The sequence below is a fragment of the Osmerus mordax genome, chromosome 8, assembly GCF_038355195.1.
Source record: "Osmerus mordax isolate fOsmMor3 chromosome 8, fOsmMor3.pri, whole genome shotgun sequence".
In the NCBI taxonomy this organism is placed as follows: Eukaryota; Metazoa; Chordata; class Actinopteri; order Osmeriformes; family Osmeridae; genus Osmerus; species Osmerus mordax.
This window is the reverse complement of record NC_090057.1, coordinates 10087216-10105113: the sequence shown is the minus strand read 5'-3', so window position 1 is coordinate 10105113 and position 17898 is coordinate 10087216. Positions and strand designations below refer to the sequence as shown.

The following is a 17898-nucleotide window of genomic DNA, read 5'->3' as shown; positions in this document are numbered from 1 at the left end:
ACAAGTTTTGCTGAGTTTTGTTGGTGGCCATGATGTTGTGGCCCTCCTCCCCACGGGGTTCGGGAACAGTTTGATTTTCCAGCTACGGAAGCTAGCTCTGTTACAGTAGTGGTGAAGGAATTTGCTAAGGCGAATGCTAGCGATTGGTTATGGCAGATCAGAGTGGCTCTGGGCAGATCCAATAGTTTTAAACTTCAACAGAGTACCCGCCTACAAGGAAGTCAACGCTTGTCAATGGAGCGAGGCCAGACTCTCTGTACAAATGACCCGACCCCCGGAAAAGCGGCAGATGATGGATGGATGATTAGCAAGATGAAGTCGTCTTGGATGTGTCATTTGATCTCGGATGTAATAAGCGACGTATGGAGAACGGGCCCGAGACAACCAAAGGACACACATAATAAACATGAATGATTCACAATCGAAAGAATCACACACTACATCCGTTAAAGGTCCCATGGCATTCTGTTTTTGGACTCTTTTATATAGGTCTTAGTGGTCCCCTAATACTGTATTACTGTATCTTAAGTCTCTTTCCCGAAATTCAGCCTTGGTGCAGAATTACAGCCACTAAGAGCAGAACCACAATGAGGCTTTCCCAAGGACGTGCCGTTTCTGTGTCTGTAGCTTTAAATGCTATCAGGAGAGTGGCGGGGCTAACTGCCATGCTTCGGTCGTTTGCAAGCCATGTTGTCTCTCGAGGAAAATATTGCGCTCGCAAGGTCGTAGCTCATTTTCTCATTGGCGGGCCAAATACTCTGGGCAGGCAAAGCAGAGAAAGGGGAGGTAAACTTTCCCTTTATGACGACATAAGGGGAAAATTCCAGATCCAACCATTTCAGCTTTGTTTTCTCAAAGGCGGAGAAGAATACCCAGGTCTTGGTTTACACACATTCCTAGCCACTGGGGGACCAAAGGCAGGCTAGTGGAACTCATATTAATGTTAAATAACCTCATAAAGTGAAATCATTCAAATTTCATGCCATGGGACCTTTAATGAAGCGAACCTCCATCATAGTAAACACAGAGTTGTCATTTAAAAGCTAAGACATTGCAAACAAACCCCCCAAAAACTCCCTAATGTGAGAAGTGCACTTGGTCAAGGCATCGCATTGTGAGTACAAAACTCACTGTACAGTCCCACATCAGAAGAGCACACTCGCTGCTGGTTATCAAGTGGGACTGTTGGGAGTAGTAAACACACTAAAGCCACATCTAGGTAAACCATGTGCTGTAATCACAGTATAGACCGTGGTCAATGGTGAGCAAGCTAGAGTTTGTTGACGTTATAAATGAATATCTCCTTTGTGAAGGAATAACACCATGACTGCTGTCTCAAAGTTTACGGGGGGGGGGGGGAAAGAACCCGCAACCTTCCACCTGAGATCTCTAACTTCCACTGACACCGTTGATGTCCCACTATGTTACATTGTCAAATACAATACTTCTGAATAATTTATCAAATCAATCACTTAAATTACACAATGGAATGAATACACAACTTTTCATATTTTTCTTACCCATTTGATTTATGATGGGGTTTCTAATCTTTATGTGCCCATTTCTGTCTCTCCTTAAAGGAGGGTGCTGCGGTCTGAGCGGGGGGTGCCATACTGAAGTACCCCAGGCCCAGAGCCTCGGAGCTGGGCATCCTGACCTTGTGTGGGTCCCATGCTGGGGCCAGTGGAAGTGAGGGTTGTGGTGGTAGATGGGGGTTCTCCGTGGGCATCAACCCAGGTTTGAGTCACCTTGGCGGGGGATTGTAAGCGGTGCGCATCCAACATCTCCAGAAGCAGGTCGTAGAGAGGAACTTTGTTTTTACACTTCATGTTGTACAGGTGTTCCATGCCCTTGTTGCTACAGAGTAGAAATGGCATAAGAGGATGATCAGTGGTTGTATTTACTGTCACACAAAAATAATTAATATCCCTTTCCCATATTTTTTCCAAACAAACACTTTCAATAGATCACACTCGCTTTCAAATGTAGTGTTCTCTTTACTTCATTTAACTGCTATGTGGATTCAGCACCAGTCAGAATCCACAAGCCTCTCTGCCCCTTAACCTCCCACAGAAGTCCACCTAAGTAGTGTGTACTACAGTAGGTACTACAGTATACTACAGTGAGTAGTACACGTATTAAATACACTCCTCCTCCAAGTAGTGCACATCCTGATGTCTTGCGCAAATATGTCATATGTTGTAGAGATAGGAGGTACCCTTGGTAGCATGTAATACAGACAGGAAGTGCGTATGGACCTCATGTGTCTAATGTGGGTGAGCAGGAGAAGAAGCTGCGCCTGTCGTCTGGACTGCTGCTGCACCGAGCATCCCGATTGGCTGATGTGATGGATGAGGGCGTCTGTGATGTTGTCCAGCATGATTTGCACGGCGGGGCAGTTGTGCAGAGACTCCTCAGTGGTAGAGCAGAAGGAGAAGGCACCTGGGAAGAAGGGGATAAAGAGAGGGAGAGGGAGAGGTTTCTATTACCGGTACCTAGGGTAAACATCTCAGATAGCTACGGAGGTGCAGGTAGAGGCGGCAGGGGGTTCTCTCCTTCTCTCTTTTAGTTGTCATGGTGACGGCTATGGCATATTGACGGCACAGTAATGTGGCCCTCTGAGATGGCTTGTCTGAGTGTCCACGGATGGACATACTTTGTAAAGCTCTTAATGGAGGTGTTTTTGACAGAGTGACAAAGAGGATGGTTCAAACCTATCTCTAGTTCAGACACACACACACGCACTCACCGGAGTTGAGCAGGATGATTGCTTTGAGGCAGACAAACTCCTCTGACTTGAGCTGGAGCATGCGGAAGCGAGCCACTGTGTCCAGGAGCATGTCAAAGATCTCTGCCAGGCCCTCCACACAGTCCCCCTCATTCCTGGGGGAGGGGGGGAGAAAGAAGAGGAGAGGTGGGGGGTTCACATAGCCTGTTCCAACCAGACTCTCGTCCATTTCATTTGTACAGAGAGTCTGAGCTCTCTCCATTGGCGGGTACTCTGCCAATGTACCCGCGTAGTTTAAAACTATTGCTGGGGTGGGCCCCCCCCCCACCCCAGCAATAGGGGGGGAGGAGAGAAAGAGAGAGAGAGAGAGAAGCCCTCTCCTTTCAGCTTCATGTCTGAGGATTTCAAATGGCAAAAGACCCATTTACAGGTAGACTCGTCAATTTATGCCAATCTAAGATGAAATAGGACCATCACAAGCTTCAGAAAGATTACCTACCCATCTCTCTCTCTCTTTCTCACTCTCTCTTGCTGAATACTTCCTCAAGAATCTTAGGTTGTGACTCAGCTTGTGAACATGTGAGAAAAATGGAAGGAACAGGATGTGCCTGCAAAATAGCCTCCCTCGCTCCATCCATCTCTCCCCGCCGACCCTCCCCTCGTCCCCCAAAACCTCAGTCTCTTTTAGGTTCTCCCTCAAGTCTCCCTCTCGCTTGGTCTATCCCTACCTCCCTCCCTCTCCATATCTCTCCTGAGTGTCTGGGTTTTGATTAAACATCTCTGCAGGTTGCCATCTGGGCTGAGTAATGACAGAGATGTGAAGCCTCAGAGGCGAGACAGCCTGTTTGTCTCCAGCAGCAGAAGAACAGCATAATTGAGCTGGATGTTAAAATGCCTTCTGGAGAGGTGCAGACTAACCAGGTGTGAAATTGAAAACTACAATGTGCCGATTTCCATGTAAAATAAGATGTGTGTGTGTATTTATAATCTAAACATGATGTATGTGTTAATTGCATGTGTGTGTGAGAGAGTGACTGTAAGTGTGTGTGTACAGTAGTTCACCTGTCCATTATGAGGTCCTGGGCAAAGATGAGTTTGCCAGGACAATGGATGGATCTCCAGACGAGACCGATCATGAGCACCTCTAGCCAGGAACTCTCTAGAAGCTGCACCTGATCATGGAGAGACAGCCCTTGGAACCCTGCCAGGACACACATACACACACAGTCAAACAATGCAACAACCTCTCTAGAAATATACCTTTCAAGATGATGCTGAAGACAGATGTTACACGTTAAGTGTTGGGCATATCTTGCCATGACGAATGAACACCGTCGTGAATGGGTCCCTCTGTAATCTCTCTGTTAAGACTAAGGGCCTTATCGCTAGAACTCTGCTGTTGTAATTCATGTATGATTCCATCCAAGCCACATGCAGTTTTTGGACCCCTGATTTTCGACACCCCTACAATTACAAAATAGCTGTCAGTGCATTCAGGCTTCTCATTGTGCCAAAGAGCAATGCCCAAGTACACTTAGCAGGTGTGTTTGTGTGTGCGTGTGTATAGTGTTTTGCCCCCTTGAGGTTAACCGAAATTTATTTTTAAGTTGATGACAGCAATCATACCCCTCACTGCTATAATGTGTGTGTGTGTGTGTGCGTACATGTCTTGCGTAGGCAGTCAGGTGTTTAGGCAAGGCCGTAGTCTAGGACAAGTCAAAACAGAGCTTAAGCCGTCCTCCGTGCGTCACAAAGACCAACCACAAATGCTCGGATCTGCTATGAGTCACGTAATCGGACCCATCCATATTTCCCCTATCATGTGTTATATGTCACCCCCTACCTGGAACCTTCTTGGCCCAGGCAATCATGTGGACCAGCTCCTTGTCGGCCATGCTGGTGAGCAGGGTCATCACAGTGACCTCGGTGTAGGGTCGACTCAGCTTCTGACGAGAACACAGGGCGGGAGGCTCCGCCCCCTGGAGCAGCACCAGCACCTGTTCCAAACGAGGGGAGGAGCACGGATGAGTCCGGAAGCACACGGCTAACCAGCTGTACGTGCGGTTCAAAAGGGTCCAGGAAGTGGGATGTGAGTTTGAGCGTTAAGCACCTGGTCAGGGGGCATGTTGACTCCTGCTCCGGCCTCTCTTCTGTCGCTGTTGGCGCTGCTGCTGTTCTTCCCCCCGTTCTTAGGGGGCGCTGCCCTGTGCTCCATCTCCTCCAGGGCTTTTTCACTGACGGCGAGGCCGCATCGCCGCTTGTCCCTCCGTAACACTCGCCCATTGCGGCCTTTACGTAAGCATTGGGAAAATAGCAGTTATCCCACACTTATCAGACACACCATTACACTGTCGACCAACCCTACAACACTTGGTATTCTGTGTTTACAGTACAAGTGTGTGTGCGTGCTTGTGTGTGTGTGTGCGCGCGTGTGCGTATGTGGATTCATGAAGAATGAAAACAAAAACGTGGGTGTTGCTAATCAGCTCTCTTACTCCCTATGAGGAAATGAGTTCAAGGCCGCTAGAGAGGCAGTGTCCATCTTATCTGCCTTCTGCACACGCTCACACCTTGCATTCTCTCAGAATCAAGAAAACCAACCGATAGTTCAAGCTGGAAAGGCGCTTGAGAAACTGTCAACTGGGCTACGTTGAAAGAGTAAAAGGAGAAAGGTTCTACTTTGTATGCTACAATCAGCTTAACTATGTGACGAGTGGCTCGATTGATTTCAATGAGTGATTCCAACGTACTCATTACAACACCACTTCAGAGGACGCAATGCAATAGGCCGCAGTAAAAGTCTGTCAGTGTGTATATCACCATGTCACCTGTGTGTGTCCTCTCTGTTTGTTGTTCTGTCACTCAGTATCTACCCCTCACTGGCCAAAATGATCGCAGTGTCCACACTCACCCCCTTTCATCATGCCCACTTCATAGCACTTCCTTAGTCGGCATGCCTGGCAACTCTTCCTCCGGTTCCTGTCGATGGTACACTGGTTGGTTGCTGGGCACATATAGTCATTGTGACCTGGCAGAAAGAATAACTATGAGGATGTTCCGATTTCTTATTAAATTTTCCAATCATAAGGGTTGGAGCTGATGCGCTTGTTTGGTACTAGAAAACATTCCATTCTCCCATTTTAAATAGACCCGCTACGCTATGCATTCAATTAAAACTTTTCATCTTCCCTTTATCATCACCATGGAGACCTCTGCATTCTGACGTGTCTTTTTTTGCAAGGTATTTCAAAAAATATTGAATTACATGAAATGTTTAATATTCTGCTTTCTTTCCCAAGCAATCAGAAAGGCGAGTCAGGAGGCTGAGCGGTTAGTCGGGCTAGTAATCTGAAGGTTACCGGTTCGATTCCCCGCTGTGCAAAATGACGTTGTGTCCTTGGGCAAGGCACTTCACCCTACTTGCCTCAGGGGGAATGTCCCTGTACTTACTGTAAGTCGCTCTGGATAAGAGCATCTGATGAATGACTAAATGTAAATGTAAATGGCAGCTATGTAAACATTTTTACATAGATTCCTTTGGTAACTGTCATTTTATTTACTGAATAGAAAGATAATATAGATTGTTTTATTTTTATGTGAGCCTGGATGTGAACCATTATCCAGTGCAGCAGCTTAATGGAATTTTGTGGCTGTCATGATTGAGAGAATGTCTGATTTGATAATGGAAAGTGATGAGTTGTAGAGTTCACACATACACCAACTTTGCACTACAAGGTACCAGGGACGTATTGAGAGTGTAGTGTAATGGTGACGGTGTGTAAAGAGTTGGGGTCATTGTGACCCACTGTGCAAAAGGTGGGTCACAATGACCCGAAAGGCAGAACAAGGGTTAAACTAGAGAGTTTGTAGAGTGTGTGTAAAATGTGTTAAAAGTGTTGAGTATTTGTAGTTTACTAATTTAGAGAATATCTTTACATGTTGTTTAGAGTGTGTTTATAGTGTTTGTAGCTAATGTTGAGTAAGAAATGTCAAACAGTAAGAAATGAAGTGTCCTACCTTGAATGCTCCTCTTGAAGAAGGCCTTGCAGCCCTCGCAGGACCACACCCCGTAGTGGTATCCTGAGGCGTAGTCGCTACAGACAGCGCAGTACCGCATCTCCTTGGCCATCTTAGGCACACCAACTCTCAACCCCGACATCGACCCGGCCGCAGTGTACGACTCTGGCCTATCAGGGGTCCTACAGAGCTCCTCATGTAACATAGACTGCAGATTGGGTCCGGACCTGAAAGAGGGATTGGTCAGATAATCTGCTGTGCTTTGGTATTTGTTTTTCACTTTAAAGTCTTTATCCAAGTAAAAGCTTTGTGCAAATATTTGATTATTTTGGTAATCATGCTGTCTCCTACAATCAAATAGCACTTGTTTGTACAAGATCATGGTAAACTAGAAAGGTCGGTTACACAGGAGTCCGTTTTTTAATGACATTTTTACAACTGATATTTCTGTATATTTTATATAAAAATGCATATTTATTATTTATAAAGATTACATAGATTTAAAAGCATCTTTTTTTCGTTCTTTTTTGCTGCTCATTTACAACTCAAAATACGAGTGAAGTGTAGAATGAAATAGATTCATTTCCCCTGCAATAGGCAGCCTCATTGCTGAATCAAAACAAATAAATTTGGCAGACCGGTGTAAAAATTGACCTAATCTCTATGATTTAAACGTCCTTTTAAGTTTTTCCCTTCTCGTGATATTTTCAGGCATTTAGCCTACTCATATTGCATTCATTCATAATAAAGAACCCCCTTTGAAGATTATTCTACGACGTTACCGGCAGTAGAAGATGGAATCGCGATTCAAACAGCACCATCTGCTAACTGAAAATATGCCCCCAAAAACGTAAATAAGCTTGACATTTATTCAGTGGAAAATCGCTGATTCATAAAAAGCTCACTGGTAGCGATCATTGTCAGTAAGCACGCAAAATGCGATATAGCCCTGTGTGGAGAACCGTTTCCGAAAGTAGATGTGGGCTTACTTCCTTAATAATATCAGCTAATATTGTACATTACATTTCACAATTGTGTTTCAAATCACAAAGTAAAATGAATAAATAGTTATCACCCTGGCCTCTTTGCTTGTGGCGTTTCTGCAGCTGCCTTGCAGTAAAGCTATAGTTAGCCTAGCTATCCCCCCAGTTAACAAATGCGAAACGAATGTTCTGCTACAGGTAGTCACGCGTGTTTTCGTGACGTTAGTGACGTAGTGATGTTAGTAACGTCAGTGACTGTGGCTAGCAAATTAGCCACCGTTAGCTTCACTTTTCGCCACAAAAACGTAAAACTTATACCATCCAACGGAACATAAATAAAAAAACAACCAACGCAATCGCTACCAAGACGAACCTTTTGACACCGCCGTTGTGTATGTAGTCCAATTATTGAGGGATCCTTAGGGGCGCGAGGATTTGTAGTCCAATTATTACAGCAGTATATAAGAAACAGCAAAGGTTTAACATTTGTTTTTTTATATACTACAACAATACGTGGGAAGATCACAAAGCAAACAGGTCGAATCTGGAGCAGACGCCATGTTGTCAGAGCAATCAGCTGCACTTGCACTGGTGACGTCACTACATCTCCAAGGCAACATATCAACAACATCAATTCGTCTTCTGTCTGCTTCAGATACTTCTTTACCCTTGTGCTGCCTTTGGGTCACATGACCCAAATGTCATGTGACCACAATGTGACAACAATGTGACAACAATGGTTCATAACGAACCACTATTGTTTACCCAATTTTACCCAATACAAAAACAAATAAAAATAATTTTCTTTTAACCTTTACAATGTGGGGGGTCTGAGACAGCCCAACAGTTAACAGAAAATGCTTCACTTTGTTTTTGTATGCAGCAAATTTGTCACAATACGACGGTGGGTCACAATGACTGATGGGTCAGAATGACCCGAAGATAACACAAGGGTTAAAACGGGAAGCGATTGCGGGGCGTTTGCGGACCTGTGCAAAAACAATATTTGGTTGTTTTTTGTTTGTTTTTTGGGCAATTTAGGCTACTTTGTTGCCGAGCAGATGCCACGTTGTTAAGGTCAATGGCTACATCTCCAAGGCAACCGCTTGTTGCTAGGTCCGTAAAAACATTTATTTACCTCTGCAAACTTTCAGGAGGTATATAAACGGATTTATTAACTTTTGAGTACGTTTTCTGGACCAATAGGAACAGCGTATTGGTCCAATTATTACACTAGTAGTTTATAAGAAACAATAATAATAATAATATAGAGAGAACAATGTTTGTGCTCTTGCCGAAGGCAAGCACACCCAATAAAAAAAAATCTGCCTGAAGATCCAAACATTTGATTTTTTGGTTTCAGAAATAAGCATATCTAGTTAATAAAATCCACTCAAAAACAGACTTCTTCAAACCACAGCAACAGGGAGCAGTAAATTGGGGTGGCTTCACACAAAATACCATTCTATTCCTCAAAGGACATTAATTAGCTGAATGATTGTAATTTCAGCTTTGTACACATCCAGTTCCCAGAACGGCTCAGGGTCTAATTTCTCTCTTGTTCAGGAAGTAAACTGTACGTGTGTTTTTACATGTTGTTCTTGTTTCAAGGTCTGCAACCAAGCTGTTCCTGTCAGGAACAAGCGTGCCAGATGAGGGATTTAAAATGGCCCAGAAATGTTTTCCTTAAACTCTTGCATTTAGACAAATAACAGATTGGACTTATATTACATTATGAACAAGATAAGAGCACATCCTGAGGACTAAACTCAAAAGCCCAGATCTAGATGAAGAGAAAAAAAGGAAAGAAATAGGGCAGTGGTAGGCAAATTCATACACTGGATGAATTGTCCTGACAAAGTAGTGTGGTCAATTTAAACAGGTTTAAAAAAGGATGGAACTTTATTTTCCTTACTTCCAATGCAACCCCATCAAAGACAAGGGTCAGACTGTACCATTTATTTGAATGTGATGTCCTTTGTTAATTACATCTTACAAGAAACACTGCCAACTAAAATGACATGACAACCCAAAAGTTCATATTAACTCAAGAGTATATTAATATATTGTTTTATAAAATATTCTCCTAGCGTTACACAATTCAATATTACTGTATTGTATATATACATTCAGTCTCTTCAATGCATGCATTCAGGACATTCTGACTTTAAACCAAATCAAGACAGTTGGTTGGGAAGTCATCTTGGTTAGAGGCTCACCTGTAGAGGGATGTGGAGCTGGTCTCCAGGTAGTAGGGCTGATCAGGAAGTCCTGGGTGGCTGGGAGGGTGGAGGAAGGGGCTGAGCTGGGGGCTGGATCGCACACACACCAGAGGACTGTTGGGCCCACTGTCCAGGGAGGGCAGACTGCCGTTTGAGGAGGAACCGTGGGTATCCAGGGAGGGAGAGTAGTATCCCACTGCAGGGGTGGCCGAGCGACTGTTGAGCGGGTATGGGGCAGGAGCAGCGTAGTCATAGCCACCGTCCAGGTAGTCGACGGAGGATGCCCCTCCGCCCCCTGTCTCGTCAGGGTACATGTCCCTGAGCAAGGCGCAAGGCGCAGAGGGACGCTGGGGTGAAAGGTCGCGGGTGTCCAGCGCTGAGGCGGTCCTGGATCTACACAGGGATTTGCGGGGTTCAGAATCCAGCGGACTTTGAGTCTGGGTCTGCTTAGCTAGCATCACAACACAGCAGCACTCATAAGCAGCATGATTTAGACTGGCTCCCTGAAGGCGGGGAAAGAGGGCTTCTGCTCTTTCTTTTTTTTTCTCTCTCTCTGTCTCTCTCTCTTTGCTTCGTCTCTTCCTTCCTGCTAGGCAACTCGACACTGAATTTGGAGCTGAAGAGGGTTTGGGAGGCAGAGGGGGTTCTCGACTATCTTTTCACTGCTTTCTCACTCTCACTCGCTCTCTTAACTGGTTCCCTGCCAGTTTCTGCGGCCGTCTTCCTGAACGATCTTGCTTTCAACCTTCACTTTTGCCTTTTCCGTTTATTCTCCGCTGCTGTGTACGAGGGAAAAGGAGGAAGGAGACAGAGAGAACTCCAAATATCTGTCCTCTTCCTACAGTATTTAAAAACCTTGCTTTCCTTGTAAAGCTTTTAGCAGAGTTGAGGTACAGAGTAGAGCCCGACGATAAAGGATTTTTAAGGCCGATACCGATACAAATATTTGGTGATTTAAAAATCTGATATTCCGATATCGGCCGATATAAAAAAATATTTTAAAAATCCAGAAACGCGTAACAAAACAAACTGATTTTCCTAACAGTAGTTATTTGTAGTTTACATTTAGTCACTTTTAGCAGAAGTTCTTATCCAGAGCGACTAAGTACAGGGACATTCCCCGAGGCAAGTAGGGTTAAGTGCCTTCCCAAGGACACAACGTCATTGGACATGGCCGGGAATCAAACCAGCAACCTACTGATTAATAGCCCGATTCCCTAACTGCTCAGCCATCTGACTCCTGTTATTATTGCCGCACATTGTTATTATTGCCGCATGTTAATGCAGTTTCTGATAAATAAAATGTATAAAAATACAAACTTAAGATATGAAACTTAAAGTCCTCTGAACAAAATTAAACAGAATTAAATTAAACAGTTTTTTTTCTTAAACATTAATATTCATTTTTCGGCCATTATAAATGCCGATACCGATAGTTTGGAAAATGCCCAATATCGGCCGGTAATATCGGCCCGCCGATATATATATCGGTCGGGCTCTAGTACAGAGAGAGAAGCTTACCCTGTTGGGAGTAGGGATGGCGATTTGAACTGATTTCACTATTCGAATAGTATCCGAAATTATTTTCGAATATCCTGATAATCTATTTTTATTAATGCGGTTCCGTTATGTAATTTACATTTGGTCATTTAGCAGACGCTCTTATCCAGAGCGACTTACAGTAAGTACAGGGACATTCCCCCGAGGCAAGTAGGGTGAAGTGCCTTGCCCAAGGACACAACGTCAGTTGGCATGACCGGGAATCGAACTGGCAACCTTCAGATTACTAGCCCGATTCCCTAACCGCTCAGCCACCTGACTCCTAATTAGCCTGACATGACGCAAAGCATACAGTAAACACATGAACCACCAAACATTCTGGCAATAATTGGGACTGTTAAACTATTAGATTAAATAAGGATTGAATAAAGAAAACAAATGAAAGATCAATTTATCAACATGACGAAAAGACAATGAACTTGAAAAAACGCTGCGTTTTCAGACGTATAGGCTCTTAAATTGGCGGAATAGCGCTGAGCTATTATGTGTAATAAAAAGTTAAAAAAAAAATACATTGGACAAAATTAAACACATTGGGTAGGCTATCCTCGATAAAAACGAAAGACACGTGGAGAAATATTGCATATTAACTTGGATATTAACTTGGAACCGGAATCCTAGGATACGGTGCTCCACCACAACATAAACCTAAATAGCCGATTATGCTAGCTCTACATGGCTACTGGTAAAAAAAAATTAAAAAGCCACAACTGCATTAGCCATACGCATTTTTATTCAGGAAAATGAGCATATAAACAGGGGAGAGGTGAGTACGGAGTCGATATACGAGCAGGCCGGCGTAGAAACGATTCTGCAGGAACTGAGGTTGCGGCGAGGTACCTACTGCTTAGCCAGTAAACTAAGCTTCTTGTAGCGCCAAATGAAATGAAAGGAGACTCGCAGCACAACGCAGGGTCACGTAGCATACCTTTTTTGATGGTTTTCATCATTTCTAACCTCACAACTATTAGAATTCACACCACGACGCAACGGTTTTTCATTAAAAAAAAAACGTTTTTTAATTAAACTATGCTCATCAGTATTCGAAAGAAGTATTCGAATACTAACTTACTTTAGGATATCCGGATATTCGATTAACAACGCCCATCCCTAGTTGGGAGTCCCTCTTCTTTATGTGACACTAAGCTGACTTTAGTCATGCAGAATTACAGAACAACCATTTACTGTGGATGGAATATATATCAGAACATACATTGGAAACATACGATAACATACAATACTCTTTAGATTGGGACGAGAAATACTTCCATCTAAACAAATACAATCAACTTCTTACCCCAGTATTTCAAACAATAGACTCAGGATAAGCAGGTTTCCATAATGTTTAAATCTCTGTCTCAAATCTCATCTCTCTTTCTCCAGCTTCTCATTGATATATGGCTTCCCTGCGTAGAATCAATAAGAACAACAGATAGGTAAAAAGAATAAACTAATTAAAGATGCTGCCAGATCGATATATGCGATACCAGTGGAACAGGTTGCTATAACACTGCAAACAGAGGTCAGTGCTCGGTCCCTCTGCCAGGATTACATCATCCAAAATAGTGAAAATGAGTAAATCTACATGGCAACAGGAAAAAACTGATTCAGTAAACAATTTGGTCTGAGCCAGCTCCTACTGACCACAGTGAAAATGGTCACATATTAACAGACTCGGTTGTATACAAAATTATCGGGACAAGAAAATGAGTACTTAGATGGAATCTCTCCTCTCTGTACTGTCTTCATTTGGTAAACATCACAGTCAGGCATGTCAGGTCAAGTAAACAAGTAGCTGCCATTTCATAGCATTTTTACCCAGGCTTAAATGAAGAGGGATAATGAGGTTCAGAATAGGGAATATAAGAAAAAGAACAAATTTGAAAAATAGACAACACAAGTGGGTCAGGCCTCTTTGTGTTGCACAGTCATTCTTCTAACTTTACTTCCATGACTGAATTTACGTTTCCACCGGGGAAGAAAGAAGTGAGAAAACTCATTCAAAGTACTCTGTCATTTCATTAAGTCTATAGTTAGACATGGGATGTCATCTTCACCTTGGAGCTGTGAGATAAATGCAGTAAATGACTGTCACTAAAGATACCTGTACTAGCGGCCACTGTTGATGGCATAAGTAAACACAATCTGGACTGTCAGAACCTTTTTAATCAACTGTAATACATGGTACACAGGTACACAGTGAAAATGTAGACTATGTTATTGTTACATTGACCTCTTGACAGTAGCGATTAATCGGCTCAACTTATTTAATGTCCACATGATATTAACTCATTCACTTGTAACATGTAATATCTTGATACTGAACCCTGATACATGCATTACAACAGCACATGCAACATTTCAACATTTTGATGAGACAGAAATCCAACAGACATTAAAACCTGAATTCAAACTCAAAGTTGAACTTTAAAGCTGAAGAAAAGATCTTAATGCTGTTTAATTTATAGGTTTAAATCTCATGCAAGTAATGAAGTATCAAAATGTATCCATTGTAATCCAAAAGTATGGCTTGGGATTCAAAAGTTTAAACTAAAGATATTTGTTTCAACAATTTGTATGATCTCGTATGTAAACATCATGTCTGAATAAAGCGCACAGACTAACAAAGGATACTACTGAAAATACAGAACTGTTTGGTTGACAAATTCATTTGTTGATTCAAAATAGACTAATAAAAAAAATGGTTTCAGAAGTGCTGTAATAATACTGTGCATAAAGTTGAAACAGTACAGAGCAGGGGTCAAATGTGTGTATTTATCCTAGCACTGCCATCTTACCATTCCTACTCTTAGTCGACTATCTTAAGCACTAGGAACAATGTTTTTATTTCAACCATTAACAGACTAGTAGCACTATTATCTTCCACTAGATGCCCCCACATCAGCCCACAGCAGCATCTCAAAACTAATTTAATTTGTTTCCATCCTTTGCCCTGCTAGATGCTAACCGTGCTCATGTAGACAACTGCACAAAGAAAGGAGGTTTAAGAAAAAGTATTGAGACACAACCTTTACCTCTGACAAATAAAGACTTGCATTTATGACATTGCTTCCAGTGACAGTCCTATTGTTCCCTGTGTGGGCTGAAAAACTGGACCACAGCATACTTGCCGCTGGTCATCCAGCCAGGCTCTTGGACACTGAGGTTCTCCCCTTGCCCGTGCTGCAGCCCTACCTGCACGTTGGCCTTCAGAGTCCGCAGGCTGCAGAGAGGGGCGGGCCCAAACCCTCGCAGGGCCCTATCAAATGGCACGGTGTGCTCCCAGTCCCTATCGCCAACCAGCTTCCTGTAATTCAGGTCTCCTTTGAAAATAATCAGGTCAGCTCCCTGCAGTGTTGCATAAAGGTCGGGAGCGTCTGCTGCCATGTCACAGTACTCGTGGGGCAGCGTCCAGAACGGGTGGTCGTGATAGGACCACACTCCCTCCCGCACAAAGCTCTGCCACTGTGCGCCACTCTTGGACATCCATTTGTGATTGGCTGCAAGAGTCTGGCGAATGGTCCACTGGAAGTCATGAGCAGTGACATCGGAGACAAACCAAGGGATAGATTTACCATGGAAACGGACCTCGCGTGCCAGACCTGAGGAGACCAGGAAGTGGGCCAGGACCAGGTCGGTGATCAACTCAAAGCCGGCGTTGTCCAGGACGATGTCCACCCTACCAGCCGAGGGCTGGCCGGACTCCCCCTGTCTCTGAGCTGAGGTCAAGGTCGACAACACCATGTTGGAGTCATCCACAAGGATGAAAGGTCGGAGGTCAGCGAGAGAGTCGATTGGATTGGCTTTCTGGGAGTTATCCTGACCAGCAGAGATGGACAAGTCACACTTGTTTCCCCACAGAGAAACCTTGGAAGAAAAGGGAAGGTTTGCATGAAGTGGGTTACTACTTCATCAACTAAAACAAGAAACCAGGCATGTGTGGTGACGCCATGTATTCACCTGCAGTAGTTTGAGAAACTGCTCCAGTAAGTGGCTCTCTGACAGCTCGCCGATGTTTCTGTGGAGCCCCTGCAGGTAGGTACACAGGGCTATCACAGCCTGCTGGGATTCAAAGTAACTCTGGGTCTTTCCTTCATTAAATGCATCGAAGTCGCATATAGGGGGACTGACACAGAGAGAAAACAGAGAAAGCGAGAATGTCATTTTTGGTATTCACTGTCTCATAAAAATTCTCTCTTGTAAAAGCAGTCTTTGTATGTTCTAAGTAAGTAATGTTTGTGCTATAACTTAAAACATCAATGGCTTAACCAATTAAATTCCCTCTAATCGTCCCTCCTCACTTGAGCCAGATGGCCTCATGTATCCGGCGGTACATGTAGCACTCCACATAGAGCCAGGGGGACTTGAACCAGCTGACAGAGTCCTGGTCACCCATCAGGCTCTGTTGTCTCAGCAGGTACTGGTTCCAGGAGTCTGTGTCCTCCAGGCCGTCAGAGAGGGCTAGCACAGGCTTGTCTGTCTGCATCTCATTCCTCAGCTTGGACAGGAAGGAGATGGCCCTTTTCTCAGCCTGGACGCCTTCCTATGGAAGCAGAGCGAATAGAGAAAAACATTGATATAACCAACAGACTTTAGATAAGAAAGCAGGATTGATGCTGTGGGTGATTCGGTAAGAGGAAATAGGCTTGGTACAACAGAGTAAATAAGCTTTCTACAGTCATTCTACTATCTTAGTTATAGAAATTCCTAAGTAATTAACCATACATGTTGACAGCATCACAATGTAGCGATCTACCTCTCCATATTCCTCGAAGAACTTGTTCTTACTGCGGTGGATGGTGTCAATGACCCTGGTCAAGATAGTCGGAAACCTGTCCCTCACTGTCAAATATGCAAATGACCTGGGAGAAAAATAGAGGAGAGAAACCAACAATTTGAAGGCAGAATTGCCAATCAATATTTAATGAAAAACATGGCAATTCAAATTCCGTCTGTGTTACGGTTGCCAGTTTGGGGATCCAACATAAGTGTGGAAGTCACTAACAAAGACAAACACTAATGAATAGCTGGTCGCCAGCAATTCCACAATTTTTTTGAAGCTAGCAATAGATTAAATATGGCAAAAAGAGTGCAGTATCACGTCTGGTGCAAACCTCTAAACAGAAATAGCAAGCTTCAGCTAGCTCGCTAGTGGTGCTGTCATAGCATTAGCATTAGCATGCTACCTAGCTGTCACATTATACATGTCTTTTACGACGACACCAAATAATTTTAGCTCTATCTTTCCATGCTATGTTTTGCGTTATACTAAACAGTGTAAATAATAGTCGTGGTCTCAATGTAACGGCCAACATACTCAACAACTTTAGCAGACAGGGCTGGTGGGACTCCCTGGTGCAGAGATTGAACAGACGCCATGATTCAATGCAACCAGGAAGAGACATTGAAATGCAACTTTATTCGTATAGTCTCTCATCACCAAAGCTTTGGGTCAGAACTTTTTCTGCTAATGTTGTATTGATCCTTTATTATTATTATTTGCTCATTTATAATGCTTTTTTTTAACATAAATGTCCAAGTGTTTTTTCTGTTCATTACAGTAAGTTTAATTAATAGATATATTTTCATTATCAGGTTGATCGTTTAATAAAAACGATCAAATCTGTGCCTTGCCATATATGCGTACACTCGATGGGGAAACTTCTAGAAAACTATAGTTCACTAAAGGTAGCCTAGGCTATAAAGAACTAGCTACAGTACGGGTTCTGCCAGTTTTGACACAATGCCAGGAGCCTTAGGCTACACAATGCTGCCATCTCACGTCAAGTAGTTAACCCCATTACAGTATTAGCCGCGGCTAAACTCATAGGTTTAGGCTATAGGATATCGGTCAATGTATATTTTTTTACCCCTAACTCAGAAAAAAAAAAAATATTACTACAGATAATTCGGCTACATAATGTTTGTAAAGACTGAATCAAAGATGCTGTCCAGTCATACATTAAATGCTCCTCGTTGCTTGCCAATACTCTAACGGCTTCCTTGAACTACAGTAGCCAATTCGTGTAGGCTAATGTCAAACTGACGCTGGTCACACTCACAGATGAATTGATTTGTGCTTGCCTGCCTAGCTGCTGAGTTTGGGGATCAGAGAGTGACGATTTCAGACACCACCTGGGGGCCAATGAATCCAACAGATCTGAGTCCTCACGAACTTCGCTTCGCCCCGGGGGCAACTATTATGTTACCGCATCTTTTGGGGCGTCCTCTGCAGAGGGCGACAGTTGCCATGGAGACGTTAAGCCACCATATCAAGTAACTACAGAACGCCATAGGCCATGGCGGGAATAGGAGGATTGGTGTGCCAAAGGAATTTAGTCAAAGCAGGCCTTTTGAAGCCAGCGGGATGCAGGGTTCCAGATTGTGG

At 43.5% G+C, this 17898-nt stretch overlaps 2 protein-coding genes across 2 annotated transcripts; both read right to left on the bottom strand.

The window, feature by feature from the left end:
- Window positions 1-1574: 1574 nt before the first annotated feature.
- On the bottom strand, window positions 1575-10264 carry esr1 (estrogen receptor 1). Its single transcript, XM_067241221.1, has 9 exons — window positions 9948-10264; window positions 6746-6972; window positions 5637-5756; window positions 4839-5026; window positions 4572-4725; window positions 3791-3929; window positions 2750-2883; window positions 2259-2442; window positions 1575-1857 (listed from the first exon to the last, which is right to left on the bottom strand). The coding sequence occupies exons 1-9, from the start codon at window positions 10262-10264 to the stop codon at window positions 1575-1577; spliced, it is 1746 nt and encodes a 581-aa protein (XP_067097322.1).
- A 3394-nt stretch (window positions 10265-13658) lies between these two features.
- Window positions 13659-16889, bottom strand: armt1 (acidic residue methyltransferase 1). Its single transcript, XM_067241899.1, has 5 exons — window positions 16828-16889; window positions 16267-16372; window positions 15812-16053; window positions 15471-15636; window positions 13659-15377 (listed from the first exon to the last, which is right to left on the bottom strand). The coding sequence occupies exons 1-5, from the start codon at window positions 16887-16889 to the stop codon at window positions 14595-14597; spliced, it is 1359 nt and encodes a 452-aa protein (XP_067098000.1). The 3' UTR covers window positions 13659-14594.
- Between the last annotated feature and the right edge of the window lie 1009 nt (window positions 16890-17898).